At 47.0% G+C, this 26,301-nt stretch overlaps 1 protein-coding gene across 3 annotated transcripts in view; it reads left to right on the top strand.

Moving 5' to 3' along the window:
* Positions 1-26,126, top strand: part of CCNI (cyclin I) — a 65,055-nt gene extending 38,929 nt beyond the window's left edge. For 2 of the 3 annotated variants that reach the window (XM_083571619.1, XM_083571620.1), the window contains exons 2-7: positions 2,041-2,197; positions 17,630-17,764; positions 20,100-20,174; positions 21,566-21,706; positions 23,252-23,482; positions 24,358-26,126. In XM_083571619.1, the coding sequence (XP_083427745.1) occupies positions 2,084-2,197; positions 17,630-17,764; positions 20,100-20,174; positions 21,566-21,706; positions 23,252-23,482; positions 24,358-24,801 (1,140 nt within the window). In that variant the 5' untranslated portion in view covers positions 2,041-2,083 and the 3' untranslated portion in view covers positions 24,802-26,126. The remainder of the gene's footprint in view (positions 1-2,040; positions 2,198-17,629; positions 17,765-20,099; positions 20,175-21,565; positions 21,707-23,251; positions 23,483-24,357) is intronic. The other variant, XM_083571621.1, reaches the window with a different exon arrangement.
* Positions 26,127-26,301: the final 175 nt, after the last annotated feature.

Consider the following 26,301-nt stretch of genomic DNA (forward strand, 5'->3'; position numbering starts at 1 on the left):
GGCTGTTAATCAGAAGGCCGGTGGTTCGAACCCAACCATGGGATGACAATGGACAGGATTCCTGCCTTCCAGGGGGTTGGACTAGATGACCCTTGGTGTCCCTTCCAACTTTCCAATTCTGTGATATTTAAGTTCTCCAGCCCTGTTGGAAAACCTAAGGACACAGACTTGTTGAAACATTCTGCTAAGGTGTTTTTAAGCCAGAAAGTATATCTGTCCAAAGTTCACTTAGTTTGGGGAATGATGGAGATATGTGGAAAAACAGGAATCCTGTATCAGTGTCTCCCACCCCCTTCCGTTACTATAAAGGAATGTCCAGGGGTGATGGATGTAAAAGTCCTATTTCAGATGGAACAAGTGTAGAGTAAGGCTGGTGCAATGTTGAGAAACTCCAGGGCTCGCAAAGTGGAATCGGAAACCGTGGCTTGAAGTGGGAGTGCAAACCATGGTTTGCGCTACAGACGGTTTGTTGTGATGCCTGAATAGAGAAAAACCACAGTTCACTGTTGCCGTTTCCTCTCTAGACGCCGGAACATAGTGGAGGAGACAGGAGCAGGTGCAGAAAGTGTGGAGAGAACGTAGAAACTACCGATGAAACTACACCTGAAAGCAGACACACACCTTCAAAACTTGATTTGCCAGTTGTCGATTTGGAAGGTTGCGCTGATTTTTGGCACGGGGACTGAGCTGGGCCTCTTTCTAAGTCGGGGGCAAAGTCCCTCTTTGCATGTAGGGATTTAAGAGCAGAAACTCCATTCAGCTGGAGCAAGCCGGTCTCAAAACTTCTTTGAACGGTTTTGCTGCCCTTCTAGAATCCTGCTTTTTGGCCAGACCTGAAGCTCAACTCTCTCATCTCATGGAATATTCCACATGCTGACATTCGAGGCTGCGTTCCAGCTGGCTGCTCTTAGCAATTTCAGATTGACAAGGGGGGGTGGCATTTTCAGGGAGGTGTGCCCGGGCTCTTAAATGCACAGGAAAAGTTTCCGTGCCAAACCAGTATAGCGTAGCACTTGTTGCTGACCGGTCTGCAGGTACGAGGCAGAATCCAAAACTGGGCACGGCAGATTGTGTACTTAGGTGTCATAATTTCAGTTGACTGACTTACACATTTGATGTCGGGACTTTCCACTGACAAATGCAGAAAAGCAGAGGCGAAAACAAGTCTTGGCCTTCTTTTGGACCCGTGTGGAGCAATTTAGAGCTTGCAAGGCCAGCCTGGGCTTCCCCATTCATTTCAATGGAAGATCCAGCACTGCCCAGGTATCCTCTTGCATTTACTGAATGGTCACATCCTCTGGATTCCTCCCCACTTTACTGCGTTTGCTAGCTGTTTTTCTACTTAAAAGCACCTCAATTGACATGCAGTTAATGAATGAAATGTAAATGGTGCATCATTTTTTAAAAACACTATTTTAAAACACAAAACGGAAACGAAACCCCCACCGAAACCTTGGGAAGAGCCATAGATAGCTCAGTGATAAAGCACTTGAATTGCATGCAGAAATTTGGGTTACTGCAATGCATTGCACGTGAGCCAGAAACCAGAGCTTTTGTAATAAGTTTGGCTACTTATTGGGGGTGCCCAAACCACGTGCCCATTGCATCTCTTAAAAGAATTCAAGGTTTTGCAGACAGCTTACCCAAAGGTGTGCCTTCTCCCTATTTGATGACTTTTGTTGGCTGTTCACAACCTGCTTACGCAACCAGACCTTCTGTTTTTAGTTCCAAAAATCGGTGTCGATGGTTTTACGTTCCCTGGCTCACCTGTTGGCATTTCGCGATAGATTTGATTGATATTCTGACTTGCCTTCTGTTTCTGCATTTGCCTGTACGCCACTTTGTAGACTAAAAGGAGGTATAAAATGCACAAGTAAGCTATTCGCAGATGCAGCTCTCAATAGTTCAAATATTGTTAAAACTGTTGGGAGTCAGAAACCTTTGCCGACTTGCTGCAAGTCATCCAGAAATCTACCAGTAGGACCAGATCAACGATTTTGGCCCATCAGTAACTTTCTGCTATGTTCTTTTTCTTTGCAGGTAGCTGTATCCAGTTGGGTGGCCGGCAGTCCCTCGGGGTACCATGAAGTTTTCAGGACCCCTGGAGAGCCAGAGGTTGAGTCTCCTTCTGGAGACGGCAATCTCTAGGGAAGCTCAGATATGGAAAGTGCACCTGCGCAGAATTCAGCCCAGTCAGGTAAAGTTGAGTGGGTTGATTTGTCGGTTTAGCGCAGGGTTTTCCAAACGGATTGAGTTCACTGACCCCCTTCATAAGCTTGCAAAGTTGTCCTCAACCCCAGTGCAAATTCACAGGCATTGGAAGTGAAATGAAGCCAAGAAATACCTATATATAAGCAACACTTCTTAATCATCGATCACCATTACTAGAAATCCTAAAATGTGAAAAATATGGACTATCGTTGTACCTTGCTGGGAGGGGAGGTGCATTCTGTTTTTCTGAGGCTCATAGTTCCATATTAATTTGTTCATACTACACCTGAAGGAGCGTCTCCACCCCCATCGCTTAGCCCAGACACTGAGATCCACCTCCGAGGGCCTTCTGGTGGTTTCCTCGCTGTGAGAAGCCAAGTTACAGGGAACCAGGCACAGGGCCTTTTCGGTAGTGGCACCCGCCCTGAGGAACACCCTCCCACCAGATGCCAAGGAAATAAACAACTATCTGACTTTTAGAAGACATCTGAAGGCAGCCCTGTTTAGGGAAGTTTTTAATGTTTGATGTTTTATTGTATTTTTAATACAGTCGTACCTGGGAAGCCGAACCAAATATGTTCTGGAAGTCCATTCGACTTCCAAAATGTTTGACTTCCAAGGCACGCCTTCTGATTGGCTGCAGGAGCTTCCTGCAGCCAATCAGAAGACCTGGCAGACGTTCGGCTTCCAAAAGAACGTTCACAAACTGGAGCACTCACTTCTGGGTTTGCGGCGTTTGGGAGCCAAAACGTTTGACTGCTAAGGTGTTCGTTAACCAAGGTATGACTATTTTGTTGGAAGCCACCCAGAGTGGCTGGGGTAGGTGGGGTATAAATAAATATTATTATTATTATTATTATTATTATTATTATTATTATTCACACTATACATAGGAAGCATTTCCCTCACCCCAAGCCCTTTTTGATCCAAGTCTTTATTCACCCCATATAAGGGGGGAGAGGGTCAATATTAACTACTTTGGGAAACCCTGATATCAGGAATTTTCAGGAGCCACCCACATTTTCAAGAGACTGGGGGGGGAGGGATGGCCTTTAACATAGCTTCTTTTCAAGTAGCTCGACCCATTCAATCAAGATGTCCATTTATTTATATTGAGGTGGGACCGTGACGTTTAATTCATCCGCATGAGTAATGCTTTGTTTGGGGAGCGGATGCACAGCGCTTTAAAGAACAGGCTGTTCTGTACGGCCAAAGTTGTTAAAACATTCCTGCAAGGAGCACACATGTGGAACAGCCTAATTGATGCTGACTCCCATATTTATTGGATTACTAAAATTCACACTTAAGGAGTTGACCGCTGCTGGGCAACGTTTTTGGAAAATGCCTTATGCTAGATTTCTGTGGCTGCCTAAAGGCTCCTGGTATTTTGCAGAACAGCAGGAATTTAGATTTGCGCAATTAAAGTGGATTAAGGTGACCCTACCGCAATGAATCCACTTTCTACCCTGATACGAGAGTCCACGAAAATGTCTTTGGAGGACATGGCTTGCCAAAGGCTCCGTTGACTTAGTAAGATTTGCCCAAAGGCTCAGGAGACGCCTGCAACATACATTTAAAATACTCGTCTACTGCTCCAAACAGTCATGGTTTCACCCCAATAATGCTGGGAACTGTAGTTTGTTCAGGCTGCTTGGGAGTTCTTCGGATACCCCTGTTCCTCCCCTGAGCTGCAGTTCCCAGAGTTCTCTGTGGGGGGAGCTGGGGGTTCTCAGCACCCCCAGCAAACTACAGTTCTCAGGATATATATTTTTGCGGAAAGTCATGACGGTTCAATGTATTTTTAAACGCATAGTGCAGAAGGGGCCAACATTTGATGAGAGCATCTGGAGGAAGACTTAGGACGAAGCACAATAAGGTGTTGTTGGCAACAGCTGGATCTGTTCGTTGCTTCAGGCCTTGTGGAGAAGGGCATCATGATAGATTGTTGTTGTTTAGTCGTTTAGTCGTGTCTGACTCTTCGTGACCCCATGGACCAGAGCACGCCAGGCACTCCTGTCTTCCACTGCCTCCTGCAGTTTGGCCAAACTCATAGTGGTAGCTTCGAGAACACTGTCCAACCATCTCGTCCTCTGTCGTCCCCTTCTCCTTGTGCCCTCCATCTTTCCCAACATCAGGGTCTTTTCCAGGGAGTCTTCTCTTCTCATCAGGTGGCCAAAGTATTGGAGCCCCAGCTTCACAATCTGTCCTTCCAGTGAGCACTCAGGGCTGATTTCCTTCAGAATGGATAGGTTTGATCTTCTTGCAGTCCATGGGACTCTCAAGAGTCTCCTCCAGCACCATAATTCAAAAGCATCAATTCTTCGGTGATCAGCCTTCTTTATGGTCCAGCTCTCACTTCCATACATCACTACTGGGGAAACCTTAGCTTTAACTATACGGACCTTTGTTGGCAAGGTGATGTCTCTGCTTTTTAAGATGCCATGATAGATTATTCACGATATTAAATCTGTGGTGTGGCTGTGGCCTTGCATAGCTCAGTCCCATAACCACTGCATTGTATAAGCTGTCAGAGATTTGCAATGGGAGGAGCGTGTTTCCATTCGCCCACCTGGTATCTATGGCAACCGAGGGATGCTTTCATCTGTGTTCCAGCAGCAGTACATAGGTTTAATTATTATGGTCTTGCATCCCAAGCCATAGGCATTTTGCTGGCATGGGTTCGTTGTCAAGCACTTTAAATTGTTGCCGGGACAGATTGTCCCTTTCAAAAATTATGTCGAGCTGGTCATTGTCAAGCCACAGAGCCAAGCTTGTTCGTTCCCACCTTTTGCAGAACGGAATCCTTTGTGGTTTCATATTTGCGTTCAGGTCAATTAGTTTGGGATTGCTGTTGGCTAGCTGTCAGGCATAAAAAAAACCAAACCCATGTGGGTGTGACAAAGGTAAAGGGACCCCTGACCATTAGGTCTAGTCTCGGACGACTCTCGGGTTGCGGTGCTCATCTCGCTTTATTGGCCGAGGGAGCCGGCGTACAGCTTCCGAGTCATGTGGCCAGCAGGACTAAGCCGCTTCTGACGAACCAGAGCAGCGCACGGAAACGCCATTTACCTTCCCGCCGGAGTGGTACCTATTCATCTACTTGCACTTTGATGTGCTTTTGAACTGCTAGGTTGGCAGGAGCCGGGACCGAGCAATGGGAACCAACTCCGTCACGAGATGAAGCGAGATGAGCGCCGCAACCCCAGAGTTGGCCACGACTGGACCTAAATGTCGGGGGTCCCTTTACCTTTTCCTTTAATACTGCTTTAACTGTTTATAGCAGATGGGGCTGAGTCGTGTTAAGGGAGCGGCAATGTTCAGTCTACACCGCCAGCGATAGCTCTCTAGGATCTAATGCAGAGGACTTTCTTAGAGCGCCAACTACATGGAGGTGCAAGGATTTGAACTTTGTGCCTGATAGGTGTCTGTTGATTGTAGCTCCGTTTAAAAGAGAGAGCGGGGGGGGGGGGGGAGAGATATTTTAACAGGACACCAACTTAGGACCTGAAAGTTTCCACTTAAGTAAGTCTTCCTCCTCCTACTCACTAGGTCAACATCTGCGCTTGGAAGCAACTTGCATTTATTTTTAACACCGTCTTTCCACTGGATTATCAGGTTCTTTCCTGCGTTAACGTTAAGTTGTTTGGCATTGATTCAGACTGGGCTTTTAGAAGCTGAAATTCTGATAAATTGCTTTGAGCCAAATACGTAATGTAAGGTTTTTTTGTTTTTTTTTAAAGGACACGTTTTAAAGTGGTTAGGATCCCTGAGTTCATTTCATGGGGGGGCTGGGGGGGAACAGTGGGGGCCTGAGGCAAAAAAAATACCAAATATGTCACCACAGAGAAATATATTTGAGTGTTTGTCAATCCTGGGTTTATTGCAGCGATATAAAATCATTTGTTTCGGAATCGGCACGCATGCAGAATATATCACAAGGGACTCTGGACTTTTCTGTTGAAACAAGGTACTTCAGCTTAGTGCTAGATACAGATTTTTTATTTTCCCAGTCAAAGGTCAACAGTCTCCTAACTAACTAATCTGAAGATATCGTATTTATTAACACTCTCTCAGTTCATTGCACTAGGAAACTCTGTCCTGTTAACACTGTGCTTACTGCTGCAAATGTCCCGATCATTGACAGGGCATTTGCAAGGCTCTGCCTGCTATAAAAGTAAAATTCTCTGCCCAAGGTGACTTTAAAATTCTGCAATAAAAAAGCTGGCTCCTGGCCTGTGCACTTAAAAGTAGCACGCAAATAGCGAAAAGCTTTGCATGTTTTCAGTGGTACCAACTTGAAGGTAATTGTCTTGGGTGGCAATCCTATACACATAAGAATATAAGATTAGCCCGGTGGATCAGGCCAATGGCCCATTTGGTCATAGAACTGTAGAACTGGAAAGGAATCTCAGCTAAAGCATCCCTACCAAATGGCCACCAAACCTCTGCTTAAAAACCCTAAAGGAAGGAGAGTCTGTTGACTCCTTTCTTGTGACTTGAAGCCATAGGTTCTGATCCTACCCTCCAGAGCAGGAGAAAACAAGCTTGCTCCATCTTCCATTTCTGCAGAATTCAGTTTGTGATACTACAAAATGCAGTGTAAGGAAGTTAAGAAAGCAAGAAAAAGACAAGGGAAAATCAATACAAAATATTTAATGCGATGGATGGGCTACCGCCCATCTTCAAACACAAATCCACAGACACACCGTTCAGGACCACCTGAATGAAACTCGTTCGCCACAAGTGCAAGCACATCGCTTCCCCAGAACATACTTCTACAGTGGTACCTCTGGTTGCGGACAGGATCCGTTCTGGAGGTCCGGTTGGATCCCCGGGTTTCTGCAACCTGAGGACTTCTTCTGTGCATGCGCACGCGGCGAAATCCGGTCAAATACTTCTGGGTTTACCGCTTTCGGATCCTGAAGTTTACATAACCAGAGGGTTACATAACCGGAGGTACTGCTGTATTAGGTATGTGTGGAAAATCCCAAGACCTAAACGAGAAAGATAGAAAGAGAATTCTAACTGGTTGCCTGGAGGAGACCTTGACTTGCCGTTGGCGACCAGGTGTGCATGTGTTGTATTGTTTTTATTTACAAGCCTGCATTAGACACAATGGACGCTCGGGTTGTGAACATGATCCGTGCGGGATGCACGTTCGCAACCCGCAGCGCCGCATCTGCGCACACTGCGATTCGGCACTTCTGTGCATGCACAAAGCGTGATTTAGTGCTTCTGTGCATGCGCGGCCCCCCAAAACCCAGAAGTAACCCGTTCTGCTACTTCCGGGTTTCGACGGGTCTGTAACCTGAAAAAACGCAACCTGAAGTGCCTGTAACCCGAGGTATGACTGTACTAGAGAATGAATATGGGTGATTGGGAGCTAGTTAGCCAGCCAGCTGCCTTCTCCCCTTTGGCATAGCTGTTCTTGAAGAAGCTCTCGCCTTGGCTCAAGGCCCAGGCAGGTTTCCTGTGTGCTGGCATCCGGACAGCGTGCAGGGATTGCCACCAGCGTAACACACATACCACGGATTATCCTGGATTTCCGGGCCCCGCTGGTGCGGATCTAAGGAGCCTGGGTGGCAGGAAGGGCCAAGGGTCTCTGAGGCAGCTGTTAAAACAACAATCCCCGAGATGCAGGAGAGTTGCGTCGGGTACCAACTGTTCATTTTTTTAAAAAAATGGGGTAGCAATTAACACAGAGGGGGGTTAGTACAGGAAGTGGGGTACCCAGGCTGCGGAACTGCTGGTCAGAACATCTCCCTCTCTTGGTCTTAGGTGTGCGTACTTTGGGCATGTGTGGAAGCACCTATGGTTTGGAAGCCTCCTGTCTAGATTACTGTACGTGGGGCTGCCTTGGAAAAGGTTTCAGAATCTGCAGCTGGTTCAGAGTCGGGCTGCAAGAGTGTCAGCTGACTGGGCGATTTGTGTGGAGGGGGTGCACAGTGAGTACGATTGGGGGCTTTTCACCCCGGGGCAATTTAGAAAACTTTTTTCTTTTTTCTTTTTTGCAGCTGCTGAGCCATCTGGTTTAGTGCAAACCCGGCTTTTGCCGAGAGCCAGATGGGGGCACTTGGAAATGCAAAAACGGTTTTGCAAAGTCCCGTTTCTGGATCCGTGCCACCTTTGCTATATGCTCAAGCTCATCCGTTAAGCAGCTTGAAACCCTTTTAACCTCCCTGCACACCAGACTGCACAAACCTGGTTATAGTTATGTAATCTTAGACAGGGTGAAATTCTGCTGTTCCTCAGGCTGGTGTGGTGGGTGCGTTCAGAACAGGAAATGCATAATAATCCCCTCCAAGAAAAGGGGGATAGTGTGTGTGTGTGTGTGTGTGTGTGTGTGTGCATATTTATAAATAATTGCTATAATTTAAATAGAAATACAGTGTTACCTCGGGTTACATATGCTTCAGGTTACATATGCTTCAGGTTACAGAAACCTAGAAATAGTGCTTCAGGTTAAGAACTTTGCTTCAGGATAAGAACAGAAATCGTGCTCCGGTGGCGCAGCAGCCGTGGGAGGCTAAAGTGGTGCTTCAGGTTAAGAACAGTTTCAGGTTAAGAATGGACCTCCGGAACGAATTAAGTACTTAACCCAAGGTACCACTGTACAATAGATTTCACCATAGCGGGGAAGGCTGTAGCTTGGGCGATAGATCAGTGGTGGAGCATCTATTCTGCCTGCCTGAAGTCTCAGCGTCAACCTCCAGCATCTCCCAAGTTGGGATGGGAATATCCCCTGTCTGAAACCCTGGAGCGCCACAGTGTCGAGGATGCTAAGCTAAAAGGACCAAATGGTGTGGGTTGGATTAAGGCAGCTGGCCTACGTTCCTGTGTTGACCAAGTGACCTGTGTGGCTCCATGCTAGAAACCTAATCAGGGAAATGGCTGGATGCTCTGTTAGTATTTCATGCCTCCGGTGCAGCAGATGTGATGGGTGCAATTCACATGTCCTTCTGGGAAGAGCATGGGAACGGAAGACAGCCTTACCTCTTTTGGACTGTACTTTTGCTTTTACTCTGTCCTGTGTTCTCTCGGAGCTGGAGAGAGAGGACGCCATGATTCCTTTGTCCGTACATAGTGTGTAAATAAATATGTGGTTTAGCTCTACGATGTTTCACGCTTCTTGCTGTGTTATGTGAGAAGATTAGTGTGCATATATCATTTGATATCTGTCGCTGAAGCGCACTGGAGAAGAAGCGAAATGCCTTTTCCAAAGCTGTGCATATCGGAGGACGCTCTTAGAGTTTGGGGGCTGCAGGGGCACCATCAGGGCATTTTCCAACATGCCCATGATGATGGGAGCCAGCATTGAGTTTTACTCCAGTGTGGTGTAGTGGTTAAGAGCGGTAGTCCCGTAATCTGGTGAACTGGGTTCGCGTCTCCGCTCCTCCACATGCAGCTGCTGGGTGACCTTGGGCCAGTCACACTTCTGTGAAGTCTCTCAGCCCCACTCACCTCACAGAGTGTTTGTTGTGGGGGAGGAAGGGAAAGAAGATTGTTAGCCGCTTTGAGACTCCTTCAGGTAGTGATAAAGCGGGATATCAAATCCAAACTCCTCTTCTTCTTCTTCTTCTACTTATGGAATTCAATTATAGGTGTGCACTTTTCTGCTTTTCTGCCAGGATCTGTGTACCATACTTTTCCATGCATTATACCTGGGGTTTTTTTTTTACTACAAAATAAAGAAAAAATGGGGGTGGGGGTCGTCTTATACATGGGTGGTGCAGAGGGGACGGGCAATTGGTTGCACCCGCAAGCAGGATCTAGTGATTGGGTGGGTGGGTGGTGTCTGCTGCAAGGGCTGCTTTGGATTGGCTGCTGCTTTGTCAAATGGGTGGGTTATTAGCGGATGTGGCAAGGCCTGCTTTTGATTGGCTGCTGCAATTAGGCTTGTGTCGCTTGCAACTGTTAGCATTTGCCAGTTGGGTGAGTGATATTCGGTTCAGCGCGCACCCCCCCCCCCCAATTTTCTTAATAGCAGTGGACATCCTCCCCAAAAAAGCTCAACAACTCTGAGCCATCTCTCCCCATTTTCTTAAATTTGAGGGCCCCCCCAAATAGGGGGGCGTCTTATACATGGGGGCATCTTATAGACGGAAAAGTACGGTACTTGCTAATGGGTGGGGTAGCAGTCCTCTTACAGTCTCTGAATGCTTTAATATAATTTGGAATATCACAACTGTCTAAATGTGCTATAAAAGAAAGATAAAAACAGGTGCTATTAAAGAAACATATAACGAAAAGCAGGCGAACAAACTTCCAGAGAAACAAATTCTGTTTGTGATGTTCTGGAATAACAAGTTTCGGGACAGTATCCAACCTTAAACTTCTTTTGCCTTACTGTAATTATGTAGGATGTTCTCTAAGAGTATATATGTATGATTAGGCTTGTTTTTTAAAAATGCTCCTATGGACCCAAAGCACCCATCTCCAAAAAACAAAATTTAACCATTATCTGCATTTGTTTTGGGTGTGTGTGAGCAAGAGAGACAGGATAGGGCTTGTTTAATTGCACATTTTAATTCTGGCAGTTTATTTTAATGTTTGGATGGGGGTTTTTTATCGTGCATTTTAGTTAGGCTGCGTGTGGGTGGGTGTGCATTTTTTGTAATTAGTTTTATACTTGTAAATGGACGCCATCTTGGCCATTGGGCAGCACATCAGTTAATAATAGGTGCACAACTGATGCATGTAATACTCCTGTGATCCACATCCAATGTCTTCTTCAACCTGTGCTCCTCCTCCTCCCTGCTGACATTGCCAGTCCTGCTCCGAATAGACCCATTTGTAACAAATGGACTTGACTAACTTGTGTTCAGTGGGCTTCCTCTTGAGTGTGACTTAGTCAGACACAACACTCTGTGTCATTTTGGTTTGCGATGATATTCTAGGGGGCCATGTTCCAGGAACCAGGTTCCTATGTTGCCTGCCATTTTGAAAGGATCAGTTATTTTAGCCAAGACGTCGAAAAGTTCAGATAAGGAGATACAGGATGCATTGAGGTCTCTTGGGTCCCAGGCAGGAATCGTCCCAGGCCCCAACTGGAGGTGCCAGGGATCAAACTTGGAACCTTTTGCTTGCAAAACAAAGACTCTACCACTGAACTACAGCCGTTTCCCCGAGGATCTGTGTGGATGGTACAGCTGAAAGCAGAGACGTCGGGACAAAGCCTGCCATGTTAACTCTAGCAACTTCCTTGAGGTTCCTTCTTCCTCCCCACTAGACCTGCTCAGGTGTAGCTGATGCCTGGGTGCAGCGGGTGGCGCTGTGGTCTAAACCACTGAGGCTTGCCGATCGGAAGGCTTGCCGATCGGAAGGTTGGCTGTTCGAATCCCCGCAACGGGGTGAGCTCCCATTGCTCTGTCCCAGCTCCTGCCAACCTAGCAGTTCGAAAGCATACTAGTGCAAGTAGATAAAGAGGTACCGCTCCGGCGGGAAGGTAGACGGTGTTTCTGGGCACTCTGGTTTCCGTCACGGTGTCCCGTTGCGCCAGAAGTGGTTTAGTCCTGCTGGCCGCATGACCCGGAAAGCTGTCTGTGGACAAACACCGGCTCCCTTGGTCTGAAAGGGAGATGAGCGCTGCAACCCCATAGTCGCCTTTGACTAGACTTAACTGTCCAGGGGTCATTTACCTTTTTACCTTTGTTGTTGTTGTTTAGTCGTTTAGTCGTGTCCGACTCTTCGTGACCTCCTGGACCAGAGCACGCCAGGCACTCCTGTCTTCCACTGCCTCCCGCAGTTTGGTCAGACTCATGCTGGTAGCTTCAAGAACACTTTCCAGTCATCTCGTCCTCTGTCATCCCCTTCTCCTTGTGCCTCCATCTTTCCCAACATCAGGGTCTTTTCCAGGGAGTCTTCTCTTCTCATGAGGTGGCCAAAGTCTTGGAGCCTCAGCTTCACGATCTGTCCTTCCAGTGAGCACTCAGGGCTGATTTCCTTCAGAATGGAGAGGTTTGATCTTCTTGCAGTCCATGGGACTCTCAAGAGTCTCCTCCAGCACCATAATTATTATTTTTTTACCTTTACCTGCAGTTAACCTTTCCCATGCTGAAAGGGAACCATTTCCCCTTCCTATATTAGCTCATTTATCCCTTCCTCTGACCAGGCAGGAGATCTCCCCAAACATGTGGCCGAACCAACATTGGCATCTCAAATGTTGACCTTTGTGAAACCTGTCTACATGTTTATGTGGATGGCGTCTGGTCCAAAAACCAGTACTTCTAAGGACATGGTGTGCTGACCATTGTTCACTAGCACAAACCATGTGATTCCCTTAACATTATCTCATGGTTTGTGGGGGGTATGCAGTTGACATTACACTCTGTCCTAAGCACTTAGTTTGGACCAGGCTGTAAACTGACTTGGAGGTTGCTTTGCAGGAGTGACATGCTGTGTTCTTTAATCGTTCATTTCCTCGCCTCCATTCATGAGCTAAGGACAGTGCAGCACACTCTGTTTAGGTCACAGTCCCTGGCTGAAAGCAGTCAGTACCAGAATCCACAGAGCTCTGCGTCGTATCCAGCGCCGCTGTTCTGCTGGGGCAGAAAACTTCCACTTGTGCAACTCTGGGTTGTTAAAACCACCCTGGGAATAGTGCTTTTTATTATTATGTTTATGTATTGATACTTAATTCAAAGATGTACAGAAATACATACCCATTACAAAGCACTTTTTTATAACATACTGAGATAAAACAGCTACTTAATCTTAAAAAAGGAAGGTAGAAAATACAAAAAAAGGAGAAATCTAAGGAAGGAGAAAGCCAGAGAAAAGAAAGGAAAACCTAAAGAAACAGTAAAATAAAAGGACTCTCTGCAGCTACATATGCTCCTCCTCCTTTAAGATCCAGCCATTCTGTCTTCTATAAACCAGTATTTTTTTTTTCAATCTTCAAATCCAGATATTACAAGTCCTTTTTTCCCTTTCACGCAAAAAGTCCGTAAGAAATTTCCAAACCTAAACAAATGATTTCTATCTAATTGAACTTGTCAGCTTAGCCATCTCAGCCAAGACCAGTAATTTTATCAGCCGTTCTTCCATAGGGGTAAAGCCTTGTCTTTCAATCTTTGTGCATGTAGAAGTGAATCGTATATTGGAGTAGTCTTCCACAGTCCTGGGAACTGTAGTTCTGTGAGGGGGAATAGGGGGTCTTCTAACATCTCTCAGCACCCGTAGCAAACCACAGCTCCCAGGGTTCTTTGGGGGAGAAACCCGGGGTGTTTTAAATTAGCATTGTAGTGCATTAGATGCATACAGTGGTACCTCAGGTTAAGTACTTAATTCATTCCAGAAGTCCGTACTTAACCTGAAACTGTTCTTAACCTGAAGCACCACTTTAGCTAATGGGGCCTCCTGCTGCCGCCGCCGCGTTGCTGGAGCACGATTTCTGTTCTCATCCTGAAGCAAAGTTCTTAACCTGAAGCACTATTTTTGGGTTAGCGGACTCTGTAACCTGAAGCGTATGTAACCTGAGGTACCACTGTAGTGCCGAATCCTGCTCCCTAAAACTATGCAGCCCCTACAGTGGCTGCTGCTTCCTTCTCAAGCATTCCCTTCTCCGGCCCTACCAAGATCTCTTGGTCACAGACAGTTAAGTAAAGCACATTTGACACTCATCTGGCTGCTCCAGCTAACACTCTGGCTCTGCAGGTTCCTTAGAAACCACCTGAGGGGGCAGGACTTTTCCACAGATGCCAGGCAGCTGAATGCAAATATTCCAGAAGGCCAAGTCTTTGGGCACAAACAGAACCAGGACCATGTTCGCAGTGGGAGCAGCTTGCATTCATAGGCTTGAAACTCTGCTCCTCCCGCAGCGCTGTGTAATTTCAGGAAGTGTGGGTGTAAACGGTGTAAAGGACTCAAATTTTCCACTTCCCACATCGTCGCAATCCCCGAGAGTCTCCTCCGCCCTGGCTGTAACTTTCCAGTGAAACGTTTGGGTGGTTCTTCAGCTAGAGGAGAACTTCTCCCGAAGCACCTAGTCCGTCCTTCCAAGTCAAGAGTTCAGGCAGGACAGCTGCCCTCCCAAGCGCTGCAGCCTGGTTCCTGTAGAACTACAACTCCCGTTTGGACTACAACTCCCATCAGCTCCATGGGTTTGCCCGCTTTATTGGGGCATTGAGCATGGTGTGCCCAGTGGGCCTGTCTCTCTGTACAATCATACATCTTGTTACTTTTGCTTCATGATACGCTTTTTCAGGCTGCGACCCGGAAGTACCGGAAAGGGTTACTTCCGGGTTTCGCCACTTGCGCATGCGCAGATGCGCGAAATGTCGTTACGCGCATGCATAGGAACGGCGAATCGCGGCCCGTGCGTGCACAGACACGGGTTATTTTTTTACGGGTTATATTTTACCATTGCACTGTGGAGAGTGTATTAACTTATGGTCTCTGTGTGTGGTTTGGGAGCTGCACGGCCAGGAAAAAAACAATGCTGTCCAGGGTTGTAAAGACTGCAGAGAGAATAATTGGGTGCACTCTTCCCACCTTGGATCAAATCTATGCTGTCAGGTGCCATAAGAAAGCTGCAGAGATAGCGCAGGATAGTACGCACCCCGGAAATGATCTCTTTCAGCTTCTGCCTTCTGGAAGAAGGTATAGGGTTATAAAGGCCAGGACTAGCCGCCTGAGAAACAGTTTCTACGCAAATGCAATTCTGGTTCTAAACGCAGCATAAGGAGTCTCTATAGTATATTGTATTTTAAAATGGGGTTTCAGAGTTTTTAGGGGTTTTTCAATGTTTTATGTAGTTTTTCAATTTTATTGTTCTGTATGGGACAGTGACAATAAAGGTATCGTATCGTATCATATCATATGTTCCCTTTCAGGTTGCGAACGGGGCTCCAGAACGGATTCCGTTCGCAACCAGGGGTACCACTGTACTGGCCCCCTTCCTTCTTGTCAAGGAGGTTATGCCCATCCATTATTTTCCTTCTCCCTCTGGACCCGATTTATACAACCACGCAGAAGGAAGGCACAGAGCAGGGGAGTGTACCCTTTGCTCTTGTCATGGCTTGCATGCCGACTGCACTGCATGGGCCCCAGTTCAAAGTGCTGGTTTTGAACTATAAAGCCTTAAATAGTTTAGGAACACAATACTGAAGCCCACGAGAAAGGGCCTTTTCTGTGGTGGCTCCCCGTTTGTGGAATGCTCTCCACAGGGAGGCCCTCCTGGCGCCTGCATCATACACCTTTAGGTGTTTTCATTTTGCATTTCTCTCATGTGAACCGCCCTGTGATCTTCGTACGAAGGGCGGGTATACAGATTTAACAAATTAAACAATCAAATAAATACCCACCTATCCTAAATGGGGGACGCGGGTGGCGCTGTGGGTTAAATCACAGAGCCTAGGACTTGCTGATCAGAAGGTCGGCAGTTCGAATCCCTGCGACGGGGTGAGCTCCCGTTGCTCGGTCCCTGCTCCTGCCAACCTGCTCCTGCCGACTATTAGGTCCAGTCGTGGCCGACTCTGGGGTTGTGGCACTCATATCGCTTTACTGGCTGAGGGAGCCGGTGTACAGCTTCCGGGTCATGTGGCCAGCATGACTAAGCCGCTTCTGGCGAACCAGAGCAGCGCACGGAAACACCGTTTACCTTCCCGCTGGAGTGGTACCTATTTATCTACTTGTACTGGCGTGCTTTCGAACTGCTAGGTTGGCAGGAGCAGGGACTGAGCAATGGGAGCTCACTCCGTTGTGGGGATCCGAACTGCCGACCTTCTGATCGGCAAGCCCTAGGCTCTGTGCTTTAACCCACAGCACCACCCGCATCCCTGGAAGGTATTTTAGAAACCAGCTAAAGAAGAATATAACTGGTGCATCAGGTTTGGGGTCCGTTGTAATGGAGGTGGATACCTGAGCTGTCTCAGAGGTGGCTGCAGAATTGGGAATCTCTCCAAAGGGCATCGCAGTCTGGGACAAGGAGTCCTCGAGATCTGTGCCAAGGAATTACTTTCGTAGCAATAGCGGTTGTTCTTTCAAAGAAAAGCCCAGCCATATAAATTACCTGCTGCTTAACTGCAGTTTCTTTGGGGGAGACCTGAAGCTGATCCACGCTCTCGTTTTCCCCTCCTTTCTTCTGCTGACGCAGCCAGTTCTTTTCTCAGTCCCGGCTCAGAAGGGAAGCTCCTCCGGTTACCCCAGATAAATAGCAATAATGGAAGCTTTTTGGACCGAAATTAAGGCCTTGCCGTCAGATGAGATTTATGGAAAAACAGGCTGCCTGCTCTGTCCCTCTGCGGGTTTTCATGGGAGCACTGTTTCTTTTTTTACAAAAAAACTGTAAATCATAGCTGAAATGCATTTTCTCAAGATTGCACATCTCTTTGTCTTTAATGAACTTAACATGAAAACAAGTGTCAGCAAGCCTACCCAGATACATAATTTCGTTATCTTTCTTAGTTTCAAAAGGCTTTCTGATTTTTTCCGTGTTTCACTGATAATTATCTTACAGAGCCTTGTTTCTTTAAAACAAGTTTTTAAACTGTGTCTTATAGATAATTTTACTAAAGCACACTGCTTAGAGAGTTTCACGACTTAGTGGGCTGTAAATCTTTCGAAATGAAATGAATAAATGGCATTTTGATTTCGGGGACGCTCCAACCAAATACTTCGTGAAAGTGCATTATTATTATTATTGTTATTGATATTAGTTCCTTCCTTCCTTCCTTCCTTCCTTCCTTCCTTCCTTTCTTTCTGTAAAACTTTTACATCCTGCCGCCCCCCTGCTCCAGTTTGGACCACATGGGTGACTAATGACAAGAATAAACAAAAGGGCCATGCAGGATTAAAGACAAAAGTCATAAAAAGTGCAATAAGAACCTACTAGCAATCAAACTGCACCCAGAAAATAATTTTTCCTTATGGTCCCAAAGCCTGGGCAAATGAAAAGGTCTTGGGCCTCCTCTTAAACATTGCTGTGGTGGGGAGAAGACCAGATTCCGCTGGAGCGGGGAGCTTCCATAGGTGTGCTGGTGCCATTGAGAACTCCCTTCCAAAGCAATTTTAAGTCCCTTGATTTTGGAGGGAGAATTGGGCAGGAGTATCGCTCCCTCCCCAGCGGTGTTTGAAAGACCTCAGTATTTTGACTTGTAAAAGCAGCACCCAAGTGATGTGGAGTGGAGTTCAGCTCTGTCGCCCTCCACAGTTTGAGGACCTGTCCAGTTTCGAACCCTTAACCTTCCAGGGATATAACAGACAACATCTGAAAGTCTTGTGAGAATCTCCACATTAATTGTTTGCTGTTTTTTCCGTTCTGTGCTGGAGTTCTGTAATGTCTGAAGTGGCCTCTTGGGCAGCCTTCATGTTCTGTTATGATGGGGTTTTTTTCTATCTTCTTTGTACGTGTGCTGGGAGCTTTTTGATGTTCTCATGGGTGTTTTGTGTTGTCGTCCCCCCTCTTTGCTCTCTACAGGATGCGGGCATTTCTCCAACCCAGCGGGACGAAGTGGTTCAGTGGATGGTCAAACTCAAGTTCCAGTTCCACCTTTACCCAGAAACGTTGGCCCTGGCTGTCAGTCTCTTGGACAGGTTTTTAGCTGCCGTGAAGGTAAATATTTGACCATCGGGATCTTGGGAACGATCTGTTCGACCTAACCCGGCCGTTTTCAAAAAGCAATTTTGTTTTTTTCCTTCTTCCATCTCCCGGACTTGGCCCCTGTGAGATCTTTTCATGCAGCAGTTTTCCTTCTGCTCAAAGATCAAATCCTTGATCTCCGTGCCGTCAGCCCTGTCTCCTATGTGGGCAAGCTGAAGCAAATAATAATAATGAAAAAAACCAGTTTGTGTGTAAAGTAAGAAGTTTACAGTGGTACCTCAGGTTACATACGCTTCATGTTACAGACTCCGCTAACCCAGAAATATTACCTCAGGTTAAGAACTTTGCTTCAGGATGAGAACAGAAATCGTGCTTCGGTGGCGCAGCGGCAGCAGAAGGCCCCATTAGCTAAAGTGGTGCTTCAGGTTAAGAACAGTTTCAGGTTAAGTACGGACCTCCTGAACGAGTTAAGTACTTAACCCAAGGTACCACTGTATTTGTTTTATTTAAAGAATTTATCAACCAGGCCTTTTTTTATGTCTGCAACATAAAACCAATAAACTTTACCAGCTATCACAGAGTTAGACCTGCGGTGGGCAACATCTGTCCTAATTAGGAACATAGAATTGTAGATTTGGCTGGGACCCCAAGGATAATCTAATCCAACCCCTTGTAATGCAGGGATCTCAGCTGAAGCATCCATGACAGATGGCCAACCTCTGCTTAAAAACCTCCAAGGAAGGAGAGTCCACCGTCTCCCAAGGGAGACTGTTCCACTGTCCATCAGCTCTTACAGTCAGAAAGCTTTTCCTGATGTTTGGTCGGAATCCCCTTTCTTGTAACTTGAAGCCATTGGTTTGAGTCCTTCCCTTCAGAGTAGGAGAAAACAGGCTTGCCCCATCTTCCATGTGGCAGCCCTTTAGATATTTGAAGATGGCTATCATATCTCCTTTTAGTCTCCTCTTTTCCAGGCTAAACATACTCAGCTCCCTCCACTATTCCTCCTGAGGCTTGGTTCACAGACCCTTGATCATCTTGGTTGCCCTCCTCTGCACATGTTCTAGCTTGTCAATATCCTCCTTAGATTTTTAGCACCTATAATGACAAGGTCCCCTGGCCAGAACCCCTCTGACATGAATTTATATCTCCTCGCAGACACAGATAAGTATGTGACCTGGCGTGTAGCACTCTTTGCAACTGCCACTAGGAAAATTAGAGCAAATTATATAGCCAAGGTAGTCACCAGATGTAAAGGAGATGAATTTATTTGACCCTATCTACATCAATCTATATTCTGTCTTTATCACCAAACTCTGAATATACATTGTATTAATTAACATTATTTTTTAATATATTAGTGGCCATTTGATGATTTTAGCTTATACATTTTATTGTTTAACGTCTTAACCTGTATATTAAGGTACTTTTATAGCTCTGTTTAGAGTAGGTAATGTCTTGGTAATATAAATGTTTTAAGTTTTTTGTATTAATCCAGCGTATTTTCTTTTGTTGAATGGTTCTGTGTACATTGCGGCAGCCTTTGGCTATGTGCAGTAAAACTGACTGACTGATTGCCTCCTCTGCACACGTTCTAGCTTGTCAGTATCCTTCTTAGATTGTGGCACCTAGAACTGGACCTGCTCTCCGGAGCAGGAGAAAGCAAGCTTGCTCCGTCTTCCATCTCATATCCCTTGAGATATTTGAAGGTGGCTAACATATCTCCTCTGAGGGACGCGGGTGGCGCTGTGGTCTAAACCACAGAGCCTAGGACTTGCCGATCAGAAGGTCGGTGGTTTGAATCCCCACGATGGGGTGAGCTCCCATTGTCGGTCCCTGCTCCTTCCGACCTAGCAGTTCGAAAGCACGACAAAGTGCAAGTAGATAAATAGGTACCACACCAGCGGGAAGGTAAATGGCGTTTCCGTACGCTGCTCTGGTTCACCAGAAGCGGCTTAGTCCAGCTGGCCACATGACCCGGAAGCTGTACGCCGGCTCCCTCGGCCTATAGAGCGAGATGAGCGCCGCAGCCCCAGAGTCAGTCACGAGTGGACCTAATGGTCAGGGGTCCCTTTACCTTTACCTAACATATCTCCTCTCAATCTCCTCTAACATAGCTAGCCTCCTGGTCAGCAAGCTCCCTTATACCAAGTCAGACCCTTAGCTCTGTATTCTTGGCACAGAGTGGCAAGCTGCTCCTCAGTTCCAGGCAGGGATGCTGCTGGGCATTGAACCGGGCGCCTTCTGCTTGCCAGGCAGGCATCCTGCCACAGCCTCTCCCCCTGCTGCTCTTGCCAGCTGGCCCTCCGGAGACGCCGCTCCTTAGCTCTTCCTCTCCTCTCTCTCCTAGGCCCGTCCAAAGTACTTGAACTGTATTGCAATCAGCTGCTTCTTCCTCGCTGCCAAGACCATTGAGGAAGATGAGGTAAGTGCTTTCCCCCCCGGGGGGGGCAGGGGGGCCAGAGCCACCACGTTTGCATTGCGCCACCCGCTTCGGAAAGCTGTCGTAACACGCTTGCAGTCAGGGCTGCCTTGCCAAAGCTGTAGTGAGAACGGCGCGACTTTGATTGTTGTGGGCACGCTGTGGGTATAAGGATGGCACCTTATGGCAGGTGCCTCTTCTGCCTGCGCCCCGTGGGGTTGTGTGGGGTTGGCACCCTGAGCCAACTGGCAGATAAAGGTTGAAGCACCGGTTATTTCTTGTGCTCCCCTTCCCCCTGAATTTGATAAAAGACACACACACACACACACACACACACACACACACACACGAGCGCGTCTTTGTTTCCTCCAACACCTAGTAACAATAGTCTTAAGGCAAAAATCATAGAATTGTAGAGTTGGAAGGGACCATGAGAGGTAATAATAATAATAATAATAATAATAATAATAATAATACACACACATGCTAGCTACCAACAGATGATGATGATGATGATGATGATGATGATGATGATTATTATTATGATTATTTTGGGTCTCCCCAGCCACTCTGGGCTGCTTCCAAGAAAGATTAAAAGCACAATTAAACATCAAAACATTAAAAGCTTCCCTAAACAGGGCTGCCTTCAGATGTCTTTTAAAAGTAAAATAGTTGTTTATTGCCTTGACATCTGCTGGGAGACAAAAAAATACATTACAAAACATACAACAAAGAAAAACACGTTACAATACAGTAAACTAAACACAAAAAAGAATTATTTCTTCAGATATCTAATTCTCATAACATTAATAATTGACTTCCTCGCATCCCCTCTAACTGAATTTCATTATAACACCTGTTTGGCAGTTCTCCAAATTCATATTTCTAATATTATTGACTCCTAACATTGACTAAGCTCTTCTCCTTTATTAATATTCTAATCCTTAATATTTACTAACACATATTCGTATTCTATCACTAAGCCTATTTATTACTTCCAAGAGTTTTCTAATCTTCTTATATTGCAGTTTTTAGCTAAATATTCTTTAAATTTCTTCCAACCCTCTTGTGTCTCCTCTTCTTCCTGGTTGCGAATTCTTCCAGTCAGGTCGGCCAGCTCCAAAAAAATCCATCATGTCCATTAGTATGCTTTTTACTGCGTTTTTGTTTTTACGCTCTGCAAAATGTGTTCTTAATATTGTACACCGTCCTGGGATCTTTAAAATGGTGGGACATAAACCGAAATCGTCATCACCCAGCAATCCATGCAACAATTGGGTGATGATTGCTCTTCCCAGATCACCCAGTGTGCTTCTTGACTGAGCACAGGTTTGGACCTGTGGCTTGCAGCCTGCCTCATAGCAACTGTTTTCTTTCTGCTCTGACTTTTGCAGAGGGTTCCGGTACTGAAGGTCTTGGCCAGGGACAGCTTTTGTGGCTGTTCCCCAGCAGAGATTCGCAGGATGGAGAAGATCATTCTGGACAAGTTGAACTGGGATTTGCACATAGCCACACCCCTGGACTTCCTCCATATTGTAAGCACATCAAAGGCCTTTTGGGGTGCAGGGAGAGAGAAAAGAGTGGCAAGCTTTTGGTGGTGTTGGGTGGAAAAAGGGACAACTCTATCCAGCGTGCAGGAACTAGGGAGGTATATTCCGTTATGCCAGGCCACTCTTTCAAGTGTGGTTGTTTCCAAGAAGAGCCTTTGGGACAGAGCGAATCAGAATTAAAACTTGAATTGCATCAGTAGTCAGGGGCCATCGCTGTGTGTTTTCCACAACGCCACCATGCAAATGCAGCACAGAATTCGCTGTAGTTTTTAAAGGCTTTCTAATTCTGAAGGCTTTGAAGCCGGGTGAGAAAACGTGTAGGTTTCCCTGGGAGGATTTGCTGACATCCGACGCAGGTGGCGCTGTGGTCTAAACCACTGAGCCTCTTGGGCTTGCCGATCAGAAGGTCGGCGGTTCGAATCCCCATGACGGGGTGAGCACCCGTTGCTCTGCCCCAGCTCCTGCCAACCTAGTAGTTTGAAGGCACACCAGTGCAAGTAGATAAATAGGTACCACTGTGGCGGGAAGGTAAATGGCGTTTTTGTGCACTCTGGTTTCCGTCCCGGTGTCCTGTTGTGCCAGAAGCGGTTTAGTCATGCTGGCCACATGACCTGGAAAGCTGTCTGTGAACAAACACCGGCTCCCTTGGCCTGAAGCGAGATGAGCACCACAACCCCATAGCCGCCTTCGACTGGACTTAACCATCTGGGGTCCTTTACCTAGAGAGGTGGTGAGATCTCTGTCACTGGATGAACACCGAGGATGTTCTAACTCTGGATTTCCAGAATGATGCCCTTCAGATTGGTTTCAAAGCCGTTTAACCCCAGCCACCGCAATGCGAGTTACCGGTGTGTGTGGCTTTAAAACAGCATTAGACAAATTGGCGGAGGAGACGGCTATCTATGCTGTTGTGCTCAAATCCTGCTTGCAGGTTTTCCATGGGCATCTGGTTGGCCATGGTGAGAACAGGATGTTTTTAGGCTCAATAATAATAATAATAATAATAATAATAATAATAATAATAATGATCATGATGATGATGATGATGATTTATTTATACCCCGCCCATCTGGCTGGGTTTCCCGAGCCACTCTGGGCAGATTCCAACAGAACACTAAAATACAATAACCTATTAAACATTAGAAGCTTCCCTAAACGGGGCTGCCTTCAGACGTCTTCTAAATGTCTGGTAGTTATTTTTCTCTTTGACATCTGGTGGGAGGGTGTTCCACAGGGCGGGTGCCACTACCGAGAAGACCCTCTGGCTGGTTCCCTGTAACTTGGCTTCTTGCAGCGAGGGAACTGCCACAAGGCCCTCGGTGCTGGACCTCAGTGTCCAGGCAGAATGATGGGGGTGGAGACGCTCCTTCAGGTATGTTGGCACTTTTGTGTGTTGGCGCTAGTAATCTCTAGCAGGGAACTGGCACTGCCTTCCCCAAACTGCCTTTCCTCTGGTTTGAAGCTGAATTGGTGCCCTGAAGGCAGCCGTTCCTTAAGCCGTCTTAGTCATGCTGCCCTTTCTCTCCCAAGTTCCACGCGGTGGCCTTATCCACCCGGCCTCAGCTGCTGACCACCTTGCCCAAGATGAACCCGTCTCAGCATGTGGCTCTTCTCACCAAGCAGCTGCTCCACTGCCTGGCCTGCTACCAGCTGCTCCAGTTCAAGGGGTCCATGCTGGCCTTGGCCATCGTCAGCCTGGAAGTGGAGAAACTCATCCCTGACTGGCTAGCCCTCATCATCGAGCTGCTCCAGAAGGCACAGGTAGGCCTGGCGCGATGAGGGAGCAAGAGGCCTGAGGCCTCGTTGAGAATGACAAGCAGCCTTGCCTTTTCTTTCTTTCTTTCTTTCTTTCTTTCTTTCTTTCTTTCTTTCTTTCTTTCTTTCTTTCTTTCTTTCCTTCCTTCCTTCCTTCCTTCCTTCCTTCCTTCCTTCCTTCCTTCCTTCCTTCCTTCCCCGGGACCTCTAGGGTGTTACTATTTATGTACCTTGGGACACAGGTGGCGCTGTGGATTAAACCACAGAGCCTAGGACTTGCCGATCAGAAGGTTGGCGGTTCAAATCCCGGCAACGGGGTGAGCACCCATTGCTCGGTCCCTGCTCCTGCCAACCTAGCAGATTGAAAGCACGTCAGAGTGCAAGTAGATAAATAGGGCGGGAAGGTAAACGGTGTTTCCGTGTGCCACTCTGGTTTGCCAGAAGCGGCTTAGTCATGCTGGCCACATGACTCGGAAGCTGTATGCCGACTCCCTCGGCCAATAAAGCGAGATGAGCGCCGCAACCCCAGAGTCGGTCACGACTGGACCTAATGGTCAAGGGTCCCTTTACCTTTATTTATGTACCTTAAGGTCCTCCACGGGGCATACCGGGAGAGGCGGTCCCGTAGGTACGAGGGTCCTAGGCCGTGAACTGTTGGGCGCATAGGCTGTGCACATCACACACGAATAACCGCACAGGAATACAGCTCGGTTGTTTGCGTGCGCAGGATCATAGCTTTTTGGAGCTTGTGATTGGTTGGGGATGAAAGCTTTTGGCGCATTGGCTGGCGGACCCTGCAAAGCCAGTGGCTCGATTCCCCGATGCGAGCTGGCAAGTGGATGACTCCTCTCTTTGCTTCTTCCTCTCCTCTCTGAATCCAGATGGACAGCTCCCAGCTCATCCACTGCCGGGAGCTGGTCGCACAGCACCTTTCCAGCTTGCAGCCGTCTCCTCCACCCAACTCGGTCTACGTCTACAGCCCCCTCAAGCACAACCTGGTGACCTGCCACGCCGGACCGGGCTTCCGATTCCACCCAGGCTCCAAGGACAAGCCAGAAGTGCCATTCAAGACCTCCACTGCGCTCTCTCGGCGGCGGCGGCCGGCCCCCGGCAGGTGCAAGCAGGCGACGGCCAAGCGCAAAGTAGAGGAGATGGAGGTGGACGACTTCTACGACGGGATCAAGCGCCTGTACAATGAGGAGAATGCTCCAGAGGCCGTAGCAGCCCTAGAGGGCAAGGCCGCCTCCGCCTGCGGGGCTGACGCGTCGCGGCAAGCGGCGTCCGCGTCGCCCTGCCCTCCCTTGCAGCCTGTTTCCGTTATGTAGCTAGCTGCGTATCTGCACGGCGCAGCCTCTGGCGGAAAGGGGCTCCTTCCTGCGCCCGTGAGAACGGGCCGCAATATGGCTACCGCGCTGACAGGAGCGAAGGCCGTACCTTTCAGGGCCGAAGCAGAAGGGAGCTTAAGTTATCCTTTAAAATAAGATTCCACCCTCCCCACCCTCTCCTGTCCTTGTGTGGCTAATTATAGTTCAACTATGATTTAAGTACTTTAAAAAAAAAAACTAACCACAAAAAGTATTAAAAAAACCTTTTAAAAATGACCCAAAAACCAAACAAAAAAAGTAGCAGAAAATTGTTTCTTTTTAGCGTCCTCCATTCCACTGTTTGATTAAATCTGCTGATTTGTGTGTTGTAATTCCATCCACTGCGCTGGAGGTTTCACACGGAGTGGGCAAAAAAATCCTTTCCAAAGTTCTAGCTTTGCAGCCTCTCGTTCTGAGTTAGTTTCATTCTGAGAGCGCCCTCTTCACCTTATCCTCTTTTTTTTAGCTTTCTGGATGTCTTGTGTGTGACTTCCTGTATTTTTGCACTTTTACTCGGGCTGCCTTTCTTTTTATCCCCCCTCCGCAAACAAGACAGGAAACTCCTCCTCATCTGTCTCTCTTGTGTTTTTTTTGTCATTTAGCACTTTGGTGTTTTAAATGTGATATCTAAAATTAGGTCTGCATTTAAAATCGGGGGGTGGAGAAAGGGGGAGGGGAGGAAAGGGTGCTTGTGAACTGTCCTGCATTAAATAAAATTTAAACCCAGATCTTCGCAATGGGAGATTTGCGTTCGGACAGTTGTATTTTGCTTTGGATAGTTCAATTCGCAGGCAGATGAATGAGCATCTTAAATTTTACACAAGAGCAGAAGCAATCTTTCTGGCTGCCATTAGATTGACCAAAGCAAACACTTCAATGGGCTTTTACACAAGCGCACACACGTATACATACACAAGTTGAATGAAATATGCATCAAATGCAAAATGTAATTTAATGGGGAGGAAAAAAACCTTTGGTGATGTTGGCACTGCTGTTTGTCTGCGCTGGGGCAGTTTAGTAATTGTGTGTTTTCACTTGTAATATGTAAAATGATCAGCACAGAGTTCTCTCCCCCCACTCTCCCACCTCCCCAACTTTTATGTTAATGTAACTTTTCAGCCTTGAAGGAGGAGCAAAGAAAACCTCTAAAGAGTGTACTTCAGCTTCTCGTAAGGATCTCGATTTTAAAGCTCCCTTTATAGCCCCCTTGGAAGGTATTGCGTTCAGCGGTCATACTGGGGAAAGTCTTCTGGTAGCAATAAAAAAACAAAACATGTTGTCCTTCAGTTTGCGAGTCTTGTGTTTGTTTTCAACACAGGTTGGGATGGAATGAATGAGTCCTCAACCCAACACCTGTCTGCTTTTCAAAATTCAAACTCCCGTCCTCGTTCTCTACCAAGGCCACTGACGAGAAGAAATGGTCCTGCTACATTCCATGGGCTTTTGTCCTCCTCTTAGCGC

The sequence above is a fragment of the Podarcis filfolensis genome (genome assembly GCF_964270895.1).
Source record: "Podarcis filfolensis genome assembly, chromosome: 9".
NCBI classification, from domain to species: Eukaryota; Metazoa; Chordata; class Lepidosauria; order Squamata; family Lacertidae; genus Podarcis; species Podarcis filfolensis.